The sequence below is a fragment of the Stylophora pistillata genome, chromosome 1 (genome assembly GCF_964205215.1).
Source record: "Stylophora pistillata chromosome 1, jaStyPist1.2, whole genome shotgun sequence".
Lineage (NCBI taxonomy): Eukaryota > Metazoa > Cnidaria > Anthozoa > Scleractinia > Pocilloporidae > Stylophora > Stylophora pistillata.
In genome coordinates, this window is record NC_142519.1 from 35045391 (window position 1) to 35060714 (window position 15324).

Here is a 15324-nt window from a genome sequence, read left to right on the forward strand (position 1 = left end):
GATCCTTCGCTTGTGGTTGAGCGACAATATAACATGGTCCTTTCGCTTCTCCCGACTCTGCATCGGTGTTGCAACCTAACTGAGCTGACGGATGTTACCACGTCAAGTCTTCTGTTTAGTTTGTGGTTTTAATCCAACCATCTCAAAGGTTATCGTTTCCTTTTCATTTTCCTTTTTTTCCTTTTCCTTTTCAAGTCGCCCTGATTGCTTAGCTGTTAACTGGCTAATGCTCGGAAAGTCAGCCTTAAAACTTTTTACGGTTGCCAATTCACATTATTAAATCAGGAGATAAAACTAAATTATCTTGTAGGGAACGCAGTCGTAGTTAAACTAAAGAAAAATGATAGATCAGCTGAAGGCGCAGAAAGCTACCTAACAACCCCCCTGACCCCAGCTCTCTTAGGTAGTCTCCTTCAGTGGTTTCTCTTCGGGCTTAACGAGAGGAGATCGCCCTATTTTCTTCTTAAGATCCTCAAGCAAGAGCCCATTGCTAATCGCTCTCAAAACCACAGTAACTTTGGAACCCTAGGTTCCGAGTTTTGTTTAAACCATAAACTGAGTACAGGTGTATTTTGTGTCTGGGTGCTGCCCATGGTCTGTCACTACAATCATACTACTTGCGTCCTACAAAACGTGATGGTTTTGCTTTCAACAAGAAGACAAATTAATAATAATAATTTTATTTAGCAATAATTTCCATAAAATCCTCTACAATACAAAATATTAACAGCGTGAAAAACGATCCAAAATAACTCACTTTCGGCTCACAGCTACTCCTTTTTTTTTGTCAAAGCGTCTGGAAAACTATAAATAACGGAGTCAAATCTGAACAGATTCAAAGTCTAATAATCTGATAAGTAAAAGCATATCTAAAGAAGACAAATCAATAGATATTTTCGTTAGGTTCTAGTGAAACTGAGGAGATATCGCAAGATTTTCAAGTAATTTCCCACTTTTCTCGAATAACCACTCCCTTGTTAACTGCTCAATATTTAACCGTTTAAACACTGTAACTATTTTTGAGTGAGTTGGCAAAAAACTACAGTTAAGTAACCCATGTAGTAGTTCTATACCAGAAGGCGCTTCTCTAAAGTGTGGCAGTCTATTTTGAGAGTAAACACATCTTTGATCATGCTATTGCAATCAGGCTGAACACGTAATCGACATGAAAATTTGAGGACTTTTCCCATATCCCCAAGGGCAGACCTTTATTTTCAGCGAATGTGAGCTTAGCGCTTCTTCCTGAAAAGTTTGATCTCAGTTTTTTATATATATGTTAGACAGAGGATGGTTACACAATCGTGGCGGTTTTGATGGCAGAGGACTAATATTCAACAAATGATCCGTTTCGCATTTTGTGCATCATCAAAAAGACGGATTAACGAATAAATTCCACTATTCCGTGGCTTTTTTCTTTTACGGATCACAGACGACGCAGAAATGTGACGAAAACATTAACGGCACACACTCTTCAATTCACTCTAAGCGCCCGCGGTCACTGAAGACGTGCGGAGTACGTGTAACCCTCAGCGGTTGGAAAGTGACGTCTTTACTGGAGATGAATCCGGGTAAGGCTAGTTTTTGTATCCACACTCTTATCCCAATAGAATCTCGGTAGAATAAAGTTGAATCTAGCGACCAATTGACACTTCCACGCCCGGGTAAGACGAGGCAAGAGAGAGGATAACCCCATGTTTTTGCCTCTAAAATATTTCAGCTGAAATTATTCGAAGTTCATAGATTTTTCGAGTTCATTAATTAAAATTTCATTAATCTCTCAATTTCAACCATTAATATTCCATTCTGAGTTACTATCTCTGTTTTTCTTCTCTCACTGAACTATTCTATTGTCTCCTTCCAGAAAATTGTTTTAATATCGTCAAAACACTGACAAGTGACAGACAAGTGAACAATGGACAGATTACCTACAAAAGCGTTTAATTACACACTTTCTTCGCAAAGTGAATACTTACAACATTTGATAGATAATTCTAGCGGTTTTAGAAGTAGCTAGGGATAGGGGTTATGATGAATTGTGAAGCATACAGTGACGAAAACTTGTCCATCGAGGAAGAACTCTAGGCCTCCTCTTACAGACACAGCGGTCAAACGTCTGCCATGTGCGAACGCAAGAGAGGTTAGGTGGTGAGGTTCCTTGGCATGCTTTCAGGCTGTTAGAGCTTTGTTGGAGCTTTGTTAGAGCTAGTTCTGAACGGCCACACAATCGAGTACGTCGCGGTTTTTGATAAAGCTCAAAACAAAATTATAAATCAGCACAAAACCCGTAATGAAATAATCTTTGTTTACGAAAAGTTTTCAATTTCCCTGTTTCCTTCTACAAATTTCATGAACTTTTCAACTGTTTACGCAAACTTTGTGACAGCGGTTGTTTCTCGTGATTAGCTTTAAAATTCTGCGCGGGAAATTAGCGCACGGCAGGCCTTAATTTATCCCCTCGTGCATGCCCCACGTTTGACCGTTGTTTTTCTCTAACTCCGTATACAGATATTCAATTATTGACTGCTCCCCATAATTTCTGGCGTTTTTACGATAGTCGTACAAAAAGAGCGAGAGATCACTCTTGTTGAGTCGGAAAACACATCTCTCCACATAGAAAAATGGTAGTTTCACACGCAGATTCAAATTGAGAAACAATAGTCAACTCAGACTCTATTTTGTACGCCAATGTTCTCACACAAGTCTATGATTTACACACGCTCCTAACTTGTTTCTAAAAGACAATTCCAAAAACAAAAACAAAGTACTATTCCAAAAACACCCCTCGACGTGCCTATTAACAGCTTAAAACACTAGCTTAAGAACACAAGCATAAAAATCTTTACAAAATTGCCTCATACATCGGTGATAAAGATCACTGATTACTATACGAGAAGAGACGATATCGATCTAATTCTTTGGCAAACAAAATGTTGAAAGAGTATCACTAACATACTCGGCTGCAGCTCATGTGCTCCTTTTTTTTTTTTTCTGTTCTTATTACACTTTGCCGTCATCTTTAATATATTACTCCACAGACGCACGGCAAAATAGATCTACGTTTTAAATATAGATTGAGTAGCGTAGCTAATCAGATTGAAGCAACTATGATATATCGCTGGTAGATTACTACTTACAGGTATTATTCCCAGGTTCAGATTGAGAACTATACTACTGTTTTCTTGCGAGCTAGAAATCGTTTTGCATGACCTTCATCAATGCCAGACATGCTTGCTCATATAAGGAATTAAAACAAAATCCACGATTCGTTGACTGATCCACCGTGAAGCAAGCCTGTCTACATCAGTTTAACCCTTCGATGCACTTCCACAGGCTCTTTCGGACAAACGGTTTAAGTTTTCCACCTCTGGCAGTCTATCTTGTTTACAGAGTACAACAGCAGTATTACTCAAACACTTGTTTCATTGCGAGGTTTATCGGGCGCGGGAGGCTTCAGGTGCGGAATGGGTACAAACACCGCAGTTTTTGGCATATCTGGGGCCCACTCTTTCTTTGCGGGCTTAGGTCGCTCTTCTCGCCATGAAGACATAGATGACCGCGGAGTTCGCTCTTTTGGTGTTTCGCCTGGACTTGATAGCACGTCTTTGACATAATTTGTTCGAGATTGCGATCGCTGTTCGGCTCCTGCTCGGTTTGACCGGCGTGATGGTCTAGTTTCAATACCAAGATTATGATGTATGTCACGCGCAATTTGATAAGGATTACGTGATCTTCGGCGAGTGACATGTATCCCGTTTGGCTTATCACGAGAGCCTCGTGGAGCGTTTTGAGACCTAACTCCATTTTTATCAATTGGGACGTCTTTTCTTGTATCAGCGGTTGTTGAATTTTCACCGGATGGTAATGCCTCAGGTTGCTCACGCGGTCCTTCTCCGGCATATTGATCGTGCGTTCTTTCAACAGTTTCTGGTGATGGTCCGTAAGTGTTGTCACGTGCCATGTTCTGTTCGCCTGCCTTCTGCGATGAATCACTATGGGCAAGGTTTTGATCGAGTGGAACTGGGAGGTGGTCGTAAGCTCGATCTACCAGCGGCTGGTCACGTGGTCCCTGATATGGCTCTGGTGACTTACTGGCGTCTAAAGGTATATGACTATTTTCAAGTGGTCTCTGCGGTTGATCATGTGACCTTTGCCCCACATTCTCTTGAGACACTGGATAGTTCTCATATGCCCTGGGAGAAGATGCCAAGTCACGTGCCATCTGATACAGATCATGCACCTTGTGGGCGGGACTTTGATCTCGTGCAAGGTGAAAGAAATTCTGGCCTTGGGTCTGACTCGGTATTTGATTGACATTAAAAGTTCTCGGATCTACATTCTGATCCTCAGGTATTTTGTAATGATCAGGTGATACCTGTAACTGATTGTGTGGGTTTTGACCGACGTGTTGCCCTCGTGGCCCTTGATATTGATCGTGCCCCGGGTGTAATACATAGTGATCCCTTCTGCTCGTGGGAAGAGGAAGTATTTGGTAATGGTCACGAGGTTTTTCCGAAAGCGCGCGTGGTTCGTACGGAATGTGATACCGTTCCCGCACTACAACATGATCACGTGGGATGTCCCGCGGGATGCTACTGGTCGTGGGTTCGGGAATCGCATAGTGAGTGAGAAGATCTTGAGTGTCAGATGCTGATGTGGGGACTGCTTGAATGCCAGGGAGTGGACTTCGATTTCTCTTGGACGGAAGTGGGGGCGCTACGTCAGAGCCTTGAGAAGAGGACCCAGGGACAGGCGGTCTTCTCTTCATAGGCGGAATTTCTATTGGTACCGACACTTCAGACGCTGAACAAGACGTGTTTGCATTGCGTGACACTGGTTCCACACAGACTTGTTCGTCACGCACTGATGATCGACACTCAGATGGAGCAGCATTAGAGGCAGTGTCCGTAGGCAGCTGAACGCTTGATTCCACGGAACTTGCCGTCCCCTCAGGTGGAGCAAGAGGTGCACGAGGTCCTTCTTGCGAAATAGGAGGAAGACAGATGTTTTCACTGTAGCTGTGTCGATGTCCCGGGGGATGCTTAAGAAGCCGCCCTCGAGGTTTGTGCGGTTGAGGAAGAGGAGCAGAGATACATGACTGCTTATCTGACACCGAAGGCGCTTTGTCAGTTAGAGCATCGGTTTCTTTTGCTGTCACATTATTTTTCTTTTCGATAGTAATGACTGCGGAATACGGCAAGGACACATTTGACTGGGAATCATCGTTACCTTGTGAGAGTGGATTCTTAGCACCGTGAATTTCACCCCCAGCGAATTCTACCGCAGCTCCGTTTCCTGTTTCAGCTGCCGTTTTCGCCGATGAAGTTTCATCAGAGGAGCCAGCTTGAGGACTTTCTTCTTGTAATTGATAATCCTTTTTAGGTAAGCACTGAGATTTGAAACAATACTTGTTCCAGAAAAGCCGACTCTTTTCCTTTCTGTAACAATAAAACAAGAAGACAAGGAATCCCAAAATAATCAGAGCCAATGCAAACACGCAACTCAGTACAATGTACAAGGTCCGGGAATGTTGGTAACGAATCATGAAGACTCCTCCGACCACACTGACGATAATGAACAATAAAATAACACAGCTTCCCCTCAATTGATCAAGCATTTCGTGCTTATCTGGCAAAGCGGATTTGTCCACGTTATCACCAACCCCATCCGGATTTGCCAAAGGTTCTTGTTGAATAACGAGCGCGTTTTCTTCTGCTGTGATATCTGCATCAGGTTCTTGACTGTTTTGCGGTGTACCTATCGTTTCATATGCATTTTTGATCAGATTGTACACGCGAAGAAATACGAACAAATCTATGAGCACAATCAAACAAGCGGGACCCACGAATCCTCCATAGAATGGATGTCGCCTCAACCAACAACTGCAGAGCAAGGGGACAGGATCTTGGTAAATAAAAAATCATTCTTACCGACACTAAGCTTTTAAAGTAGTTGAGACTGTAACAAAGGCAACAGTAATTTAAATATACGTATTTTTTTTTAATACATCGTGTTTCCTCTTATACCCTAATTCAGTACTGTATACGAACATAGTCTTGGATATTACAAAAGAAAAAAGAAGAAAGGAAAAAAATTAACAAAACAAAGTTGCTTTGGGAGAGTGAGTGTAATCGAATTAGGTCGGTGCGGCAATCTGTCTAGCACTCATAAAAATTAGCAAGTGACACGACCCTTTCTGTCAAATTTTGGTTTCTTGGTAATAAACTGATTAAATGTTAGTTCTTTCGGGAGGGAGAAAATACTAATCGGGTAGCAATTCTCCAATTTGTGTAAACTCAGATACGGGCTAGGGTTAGATCTTTGGCGTCAACGAACGACATAGGTCCTAGAGAACTTACATGTTTCGGAGCCTTGCATTCACTAAGAGAACAAACTATCCGAAAATTCTTCTCCAAATATCATAGCACCCAAGAAGAAAGGAAATTGATATTAAATAAACAAAGAGAGAAAGTAACAAACAAACAAACAACAAGAAGAAACCAAGTGGCAATAGAATTGACCATGTTCTTTGTAGTCTACAATTGACACCTGCCAGTCTTAGGAGAGCAGAGTACAATACAAGAAAGAATTTGAGAAGATTTCATTTTTGAATTAAATCAAGTACTGTTGGCAATTTTAACTCTGGGATACTTACTAGTCTTCCACATTGTAGTTGTCAAGGTTACCGGCGGTAGTGATTCCACAAATGATGAGGGGTATACCTGGCCAGAAAAAACAAAAACAAAACAAAACGAGACAAAAAACATAGAGAGTGATGAGTAACCAGAGTGTAATGAAGAATCAAATCGGTGAAGGAGTGTTTTATACAAGTAAAGATCCAAAATTTCCAGGCGACGTTTTCACAATTTCCTTTCCCTGTTTTCTTTGATTGTTGTGTCTCCTTTGGGAAAAAGAAACCTCCATAACAACATCACTCAGAAAAACCAGGCTAGGTTTCGGTGACTCATTTCGTGTGACAGCCGAAAAACAGTTCACCGAAATTACAGGAAGAATATTACTTTAACGCTATGACATAAGTTTGGGGAATTTGGAATTGGATCAACCAATAATCCCCTTGTTCATATTTGTCTTTATTCTCAACACGTATCCACTTGATATTGTATTGATAATATAAGGAGAAATTCTGTCTTGGTCACCCATGGAAGATAAAGGGTTAGTTAATACAATAAAAGCAATAAGAAGGGATCATACCCCAGCTTATCATATAATATCTGAGCACAGGGTTGTATTCCTCTGGCTCAACAGCAGTTCTTATCAGTCTGTGCAGACAAACTCCACTACAGCCGATCCACAGTAAGGAGCTAAGTAGAAAATAATGCAACACAATTCCAACAGAACGGCACACCAGTACATTGGTCACGTGATTGATTCCCGTCACAAACACCACAATAGTGACAATGAGAGCTAGGCACTGGTTCATCAACATGGCTGCGTCATCTCTGTCGTAACGCAGATCTCTGTGAATAAAAAATAAAGAAGATAGTTTTAAAACACCGGGCTAAGCACTCATCGCTTATGGAACACAAAACCGTACAGCGCACAGAAAACCATCAGTCACGCTGGCTACTTGGCGACAGTGAATGAAGTTCGCAATTTTCGACGTCCTCCTGGGCCTTTCAGGTTCTCCCACAATTCCTACCGAATATGTTCGGAGGGCTGAGTCAGAAGCCATTTACTTCCAATTTGGAAATTGCTACAACAAAATCCGAAGTGGAAAAGGGTCGCATTTTTATGTATTCGGATGTATACGTAACGTATCATTCCAAGAATATTAGAACTTAAGAAAGATAAAATGAAAAAAAAACCAAAAGCGTTTTCGATTGCGTGAGATAAAACCAAAACCAAAGCGGTCACAAACAGTCGATCAGAAAAAATGAAAATATAACAAAGAGCCAATGAGAGATTGAACTCCAACATGGGAAAGGGCCTGCCTGTCGGGATAGCTTTCAGTTTTGTTTCTTACTTGTTGCAAATGTTGTCTAGTTTTCTATCCAATACGAGACCACTTTCGACATTCCTTTGAAGTTCACTTTATTTGTTGCACGCTGTTCGATTTGAACCTCGGCAAGAATATCATTATGCCATGTCACCAGCACAGAGAGGAAAATCTTACCGTATCAATGCGTACGCTATCAGCGTAGCTAAGAGTAGTAGCACAGAGATTCCAGCACCAACGAACACAACGATCTCTATAGAAAATGGCACTGCATTCCATTCATCATCTTCACTTGTTGCACTGACTACAGGTTTCTTTATAGTCTACAAGAAGAGTACAGACACCCTTTGTGAACAAACCACCCTTCACATAATTTAGCATGCTATAAAATATGAGGAAAAACAAAGACGGTCAAATCACCATCATGACAGCAAAGTAGTCCCTGCTAGAAAGCTGCGAACACTTTGTGATTGTATAGTTGCCTCGAGATGAGACCTGGTTACAGTCAGCATTCTTTTCCCAACTTCCAAGTCCATCTACAAAACAACCAAATAACATCAGTTGCACACATGATATTCACAAAAAGTTTCACAGCTGGATAACAACACTTACCATTGCCACCATGATCCCAATAAACTGGTGTGGGTTCCTCACCACTCTGTGAATTTAATGAAAATATCTAGGGTCAACTTTAAGAGAACACTTTTGAAAAAAGTTTACGTCGAGTGTTCAAAGTATTCCGGTATTGCCCTTGCTTTAACAGGGCTTGACATCTCCACTGGCCCGGTAGCCCGAGACTAGTAAAAATTTGTTTGGGCTAGTAAAAAACCCCGTTTAATAGCCCTCTGGCTAGTAGAAAAATTGAAAGAAATTACATTTAATTAGTTTACTTGAAGCTCACAGTTGATTAAAAAAATCAAGAAAGTTTAAATTGTAATGATAATAACAATAAAGAAGGCATAAATCTTTCATCTTCTTCAGCGTCTTTTTTTGTCTTGTGTTTCGATCGTAAACATCGCTATATCCCAGACTCTGTGCTTAATGGTCAATGTCTTCCCCAGTCTTCTCCCTACCAATGTTGCGATACTTTGCACATCGCCACACGATCGCCGGGTAAGGTAACGAATCTGATCCAACCGACGCGTCGGCCGACACGTTGGCCGGACCTTATAGAAAGACTCTGCCTCGCTGGTACTTTCGCTTGGCTCCAAACTTCGACTCGTCGATCTCCACTGTTTTTCCTACACCTCCGATCTTCATGTCAGCGTTCATAATTTTCGTCGAACATACCGTTGGTAAGTCGCTCTGCCCACGGATCACTGTAGTCTTTGAAAGGCTAGTCAGTCTGGCGATGTTACTTCCAGAAGCCTTGATAGCCCACAGGAACATTAGATGAAGCCACGTACTCAGCGGGATGTTGGAACCTTCGAAAAACCAGGTTCGAAAAGCCAGGTTCGACAGCGGCTGTTTGTACAGCATCGGTGGTGTGTCGGTAGTGTGTCGGCCGACGCGTCGGTTGGATCAGATTCGTTACCTTACCCCAACTTGGTAGCCCGGATCAATTTCCCTCGAGGTCTACTTCAACCCCAAACACGCAAACCTTCCTTTAAACTTATTGGCACAGTCTTTCAAAATTATAAAGAATGGCGTTTTTTCTGTCGTTGGGATAACATAATGTGCTATTTAAGGAAAAAGCAAGGTAAATTTTAAGTTAGAAATCACTAGCCCGCTGGCTAGTAATGGAGGTAGTCAAGTGTTGAACCCTGTCTAACCTCCATGATTGACTGGAAAAGTCTTGCTATCTCCTCGACCAATCAAAGTTCAGCCTGAATTTAATCCCGACTGGGTCACCAGCATTTTCCCGCGCTTTTGTGATTACTCTGGTTTTGGATTGAAAAGCAGTCCAAGAACGATACTTCATTCGGTATTGTATGAAGGAATTAAGGTCCCCCCCTTAAGGTGGCTCGTACCTGTTTTCATCTTTTTGATGGTTTGTAACTTTCAAAGAATACAACAGAAAGACTGACCAAGGCCAGTTGAACACTTTTACGGGGTTGAATTACATAATCATTGGTTATCCAAAAATAAGTGTCATTTCGTCACTAGCAGTTTCCATGGCAACGCTTTCATAGGCTTATTCAGACGCATTTTTTAGCTTGTGGCTTAAATAGTTTGAAAACTATACCGGTGACCCCCTGATTTTTTTCAGTGATTGCTTTTGGCACTTGAAAAGGAAAATGCACAAATATTTTTAAAAAATTCTACGGAGGGGAATTTCAGAAAATCTACAAAAAGGGCAATTTTCACACATCACAAATTTCCTTCCGTATAATTTTCTAGTTTTTTTTCTGATGATTCCTTTCGACGTTATTATCATATGGGAACAATAAAAAGAAGGGGTCACCGGACTTGTTTTCATGCAATAGCTTTCGTGAGTTTAGCAATTTCCACGCGCGTTCTCGCGCATTTAAAAATCTGGATGCTATAAGATCGACATTTGCTCATGATCTGTTTTAGCTACCGCTGACAATTGCGTGTGCTCGCGCGAGCACCTACGATCTGATGTTTACAGACGTTTACTGCTAAGAAAATCATTAAACAGCCGTCAAAGACAGCCTCCCGAGCTCATCTTAAAAATCCTACATATGACTTCTGGCTATATCATATTATTTTCCTTGAAGTTTCAAAGTCTTCTTCCACTTCAGGTAGACTATCCTTCACTTGAGTTCTTCTTTTTTCGCCGTCGCAAGATTTCATATCGGTTGAATATTTCTTTTAAAGTGCACCTAGACCCAAAAATTTTTTTTCGCTTAACGAAATAAGCGTATTTTTTGGAGTATTTCTGTACAAACATTTTTTTATTTGCTCAAATCTTCAATTGTCTGTGCCCAGTCAAAATACGGAAAATCGGCCGCCATCTTGCCCCACGGCCGAGTTTAAAGAGGAATGGCTCTAGCAGGTAATGTGACGTCAAATCGAGAACACGAAAGTCTGCATTTCACACATTTTCGCTTGTTTGGGAAGGTTGTAGTCGATTTTGTCCGAAAATATGCCGACTAAGTGTGTTGTAGGAGGATGTAGCAACGTGCATAATTTGCAAGAGGGTATCACGCTTCACACATTCCTCATACAACACACCTGGTCGGCATACTTCGGACAATATCGACCACAACCTTCCCAAACAAGTGAAAATGTGTGAAAAGCAGACTTTCGTGTTCTCGATTTGACGTCACATTATCCGCTAGAGCCATTCCTCTTTAAACTCGGTCGTGGGGCAAGATGGCGGCCGATTTTCCGTATTTTGACTAGGCACAGAAAATTTAAGATTTAAGCAAATTAAAAAAATTTTGCACAGAAACACTCCAAAAAATAAGCTTATTTCGTTAAGCGAAAAAAATTTTTGGGTTTAGGTGCACTTTAAATGTGAAGAGAAGCAACCTTTACTTCTCCGAAAATTGTCTTCGTTTTCTTAGTTTCTATCTCCTGCATTCACAGTGGCCGCTCAACACATAAAATACAAGCTCTTAGGTAAACTTCTCACAAAAGTAGAAAAAATTCCACGCGCTGCCATCTTTGTTTTGAATTTTCATCTTTTGATCTCGCGCTTCTTTCGCACGTTTCTCTCGCGCGCGTCACGCAAGAGTGACCTGTTCCCCGCGCGAGGAAACTGGTACGAGCCACCTTAACTACGTAATCACAACATCATCAATTAAAGAAATCTTGAAGTAAATACCTGATGATTCTTGAATTCCATGATAATAGGATGAGAGAGATTCGTCAACTGAATCCCTTCTAGAAACAAAGTTATACAAAAAAAGCATAGTCAATTTTGGATTGAATAACACAGCTGGAAACAAGAAAAACGGAGAGATAGGCTGCGAATAGCAGCGAGGTACTTTGCACGTGTTCATGTACCATGTATATGGCAATCTTTGGAAAACCATATTACCGCAGAGGAAAAAAAATATCCTAAGTTTGCTCAGGAGCACAAACTTCTGATTGAATTGCTGACAATCTTTTCCAAGTATCTTGGGTTGCGAGTGTTTAAAAACACAAGTGAATAAAGTTCCTTTTGGTGAGTGTTGTGGTGTTGTATGAGTGACTTTACTCACCAAACTGTGCTGACATCACAGTACTAGACACCTCTCTACTAGTTTGTACTCCACTTGAATTTGTAAGTTCCGGAAAAAGTTTGCTATTGGCATAGATTATAAACTGAAATTTGACACCACGTTGTATTTTTAGAAAGCCCGTTGGAGGAAGGTATATGGAAGTGTCTGTTACCTGTCGTAGGAATAAAAGTGTTCAAGCATTTAGGAAAAAGATAATAGGCATTTTATGATAAGACCACTTGGTGATTAAATTTTTTTTAATTTTGTTTTACCCTCAATAATATATATCAAAAAAATTACGCGCATCTGATTGGCTTGAAAACGAGTACACTTTTCATATAACACGAGTGCAAAGTTGTAAAACGAGTACAAATTACAAAAAGCACGCGCTGTCAAATTTTCGTTTGTTTTGACTTTCTGTGATGCTTTTTTTCATGTAAAGTATCAACAATTAACAACATGATTTCGAGTGCAATTTAGTGTAAATAAGCACTTGAAATTTTTTCAAAGACTACAATTTGCCCTTGCTCTACGGACTCGTACAATTTTGTTGTCTTTGAAAGATTTACTCGGGCTTATTATCACCAACTTTCTCTCGAAATCATGTTACTACCTGCATAAATAGGACGTACTTGTACATGTATTTGTTTACAAAAGAAGGGCGCGCACTGGACAACTACTGAGGAGATTCTACAGTTAAAACCCTTCTCTTTTTTCTTCCAGTCAGATTGTACGCGCGGGTCGCACGACCATATGATAATGATTAGGATACGAGGTGATACATTATTACTCATACCGGTTGCTTCGCACATAACTTGTTGTATTCACATGGAATGCAGCCTATGCGTTGAAATCTGGAGTTCTTGTCTGTTGTCACATAACAATTTTTGCCAAAAGTTTCGACATGTGAAGTTTGCACAACATGAACTGCAATGTTGTTTGATACAAATGACACATCCAATTTTTTTAAAACACCCAAAGGAAATCTTGTTGCCAGTATACCCACGCGAAGCACCATGCTGTTGGTGAAAAAAAAAAAAAAAAAAAAAAAAAAAAAAAAAAAAGCACGTATTTACTGACTTCCTTTTCTGAGCACTTTAAATGTTGTTGACGAATTTTTAACCTCAAAAGGGGAATGTTCTGATTATTGATTCACAGATATGCTACCAACAGGCTCTTTTTTTATTCTAACCATGTCATTAAGTGTTGCTGTATTTTAAACAGAAAGCTTTGGAGGTGGCATCGTTACATGGTTTTAGATGCTGAATTTAAAATCTGGAGTTGTCTGGTGCAAATCCTCCACCACACTACTCAATGAGTGAATCAAAAACGCATCTGTCACAAATGGTCTGTTTCATGGAAAATCTCCCTTTCTAATGAAATAAGGCATTCCAAGTCAATTCTATATTTTCATAATTATCGTTTTTACTCTCAATGTTATTGTTGTCATCATCATTATCACATCCTTACTATTATTATCACTTTTCTAAAGAAACCTTGGTGCTGCGTCGGAGGGACTCACAAAGTAACTTTGATTTCATCAACTGAGTTAATTGGCCACCGTAAGGAATTTAAAAGCTGACATTTCGAGCGTTAGGCCTTCGTCAGAGCGAATGGAGGGATTTTGGGTTGCCAAGCCTTTACTTAGGACGGATTTCTCAGAGTGAAAGACTTTCAAAACTTCCAAGACTTGTCCTTTCATTCGTAACGTTTGGAAATTATCGGGACTCAAACGATCCATTAAGATTACTGATCACTCCACGTGCACCACCACCTATGTCAAAAAGATATACATTGGCGAAACAGGAAGACGAATAGGCAACCGATTCCGACTACACCTTTGCGACGCAGAGAGGAATGACAAGGACGCATCCAAACCAGTCGCTGACCACCTTAATCTGCCTAATCGTTCTAAGCAGCATATGGCAGTCTGCAGCCTTTCCTTAAATTTAGGTAGTTCGGAAAGCCGCAGAACTATGAAACAAAAGTTTATCTTTCAATTCGGCGTTTGTGATCCCCACGGTATCAACGAATGCTTTTCTTTTAACTAATTTATTCTTTTTTTTTATTCGTCACCATGTTCCTACCAATAGCGCAGCTCCACTTTTTGCATATAAACACACAACTCCCACAATTCCTTCATTCGCTGTGACGAAGGGCTAACACTCAAAAGGTCAGCTCTTAAACTCTTCACGGTGCCCAATTTACATTTATCAACTCTGTTGAAAAAGCAACTTACTTTGTATTATTTGGGTTAGCTTAGTCTGGCTATGTACACGGTATAACGCAATTTAAGAACACAAACCTTGAACAAGACTTCGACTTCCTTTGAGCTTCCTGCAACAATGATGTATGAACGTCCATCATGTTACTGATGGTTGAAACTAAATTTCCACCGAGCTGTGATACAAAACAAAGTAAAATACATCTTCAATTGATAACATGCAACAGACCTGTGTATCAGTACCATGGCAAGAGCATACATGTGTACATATATACAGTGTGTGTGTGTGTGTGTGTGTGTGTGTGTGTGTGTGCGTGCGTGCGTGCGTGTGTGTGTGTCTGTGTAGGTCATTGCGCCTGGTAAATACTTTCGTCATAAGTGTATTGTTCAAACATTATGTTTTTGTTCCCGGTGTTGATGTGTCATAAAATTTCTTCTCAGAAAGATCAACAAACCAAAAGAAGGAAAATTTGTACATTTAGCCCTTTATGTTTATCATCATATCATGTAGAGGAACAGTACAAATATACCGTATGATACTCCATTAATCAAAGCAATTCTACATCAATAATCACCTGGACAAGAATAACCATGACTTTCTTCGTGACCAATCATCACCTCAACTGGGGTCCTCCAAATTTTATAGCTGTGTGACAAGTTGCCGAGCCTTTGAATAGGAGAGAGGCTAAAGGTGACCCTTTTCTGATACAAACCATTGCGCTTTTCAGATGTTATTAACGAGTACTCAGTCATTGCTCTAACTACAGTTAGAAGCATCTATCAGACAAGGGCCACTCTCTGGCTTACTCTTAATCAAGGGCTTTTTAACTAAGCACACACCTATAAAATGGGCAATTATACAAATTATAGAGAATTGATGAAACACTACAGGGAAAGTGAAAACAAAAGACTAAGTGTAGAAGGCATTAGAAGGGTGACCTTGGAAAGCTGATAGGAACCCACACGCTCCTTACTTTTTCATCTCCAATGACTTGCGCCAATTTCTTTACAATGTCAGCAGTATATACAACATC

General features: G+C 40.5%; 1 protein-coding gene across 1 annotated transcript in view; it reads right to left on the reverse strand.

Moving 5' to 3' along the window:
- Positions 1–1855: 1855 nt before the first annotated feature.
- The window catches only part of LOC111326267 (uncharacterized), a 25130-nt gene continuing 11661 nt past the window's right edge, over positions 1856–15324 (reverse strand). Inside the window, exons 9-19 of the mRNA XM_022930226.2 lie at positions 15265–15324; positions 14372–14466; positions 12863–13085; positions 12067–12238; positions 11688–11746; positions 8567–8612; positions 8375–8490; positions 8132–8277; positions 7210–7475; positions 6653–6719; positions 1856–5879 (exon numbers count right to left, since the gene is read on the reverse strand). The exon at positions 15265–15324 is cut by the window's right edge and continues 87 nt beyond it. Coding sequence (XP_022785961.2) covers positions 3407–5879; positions 6653–6719; positions 7210–7475; positions 8132–8277; positions 8375–8490; positions 8567–8612; positions 11688–11746; positions 12067–12238; positions 12863–13085; positions 14372–14466; positions 15265–15324 — 3723 coding nt within the window. The 3' untranslated portion in view covers positions 1856–3406. The remainder of the gene's footprint in view (positions 5880–6652; positions 6720–7209; positions 7476–8131; positions 8278–8374; positions 8491–8566; positions 8613–11687; positions 11747–12066; positions 12239–12862; positions 13086–14371; positions 14467–15264) is intronic.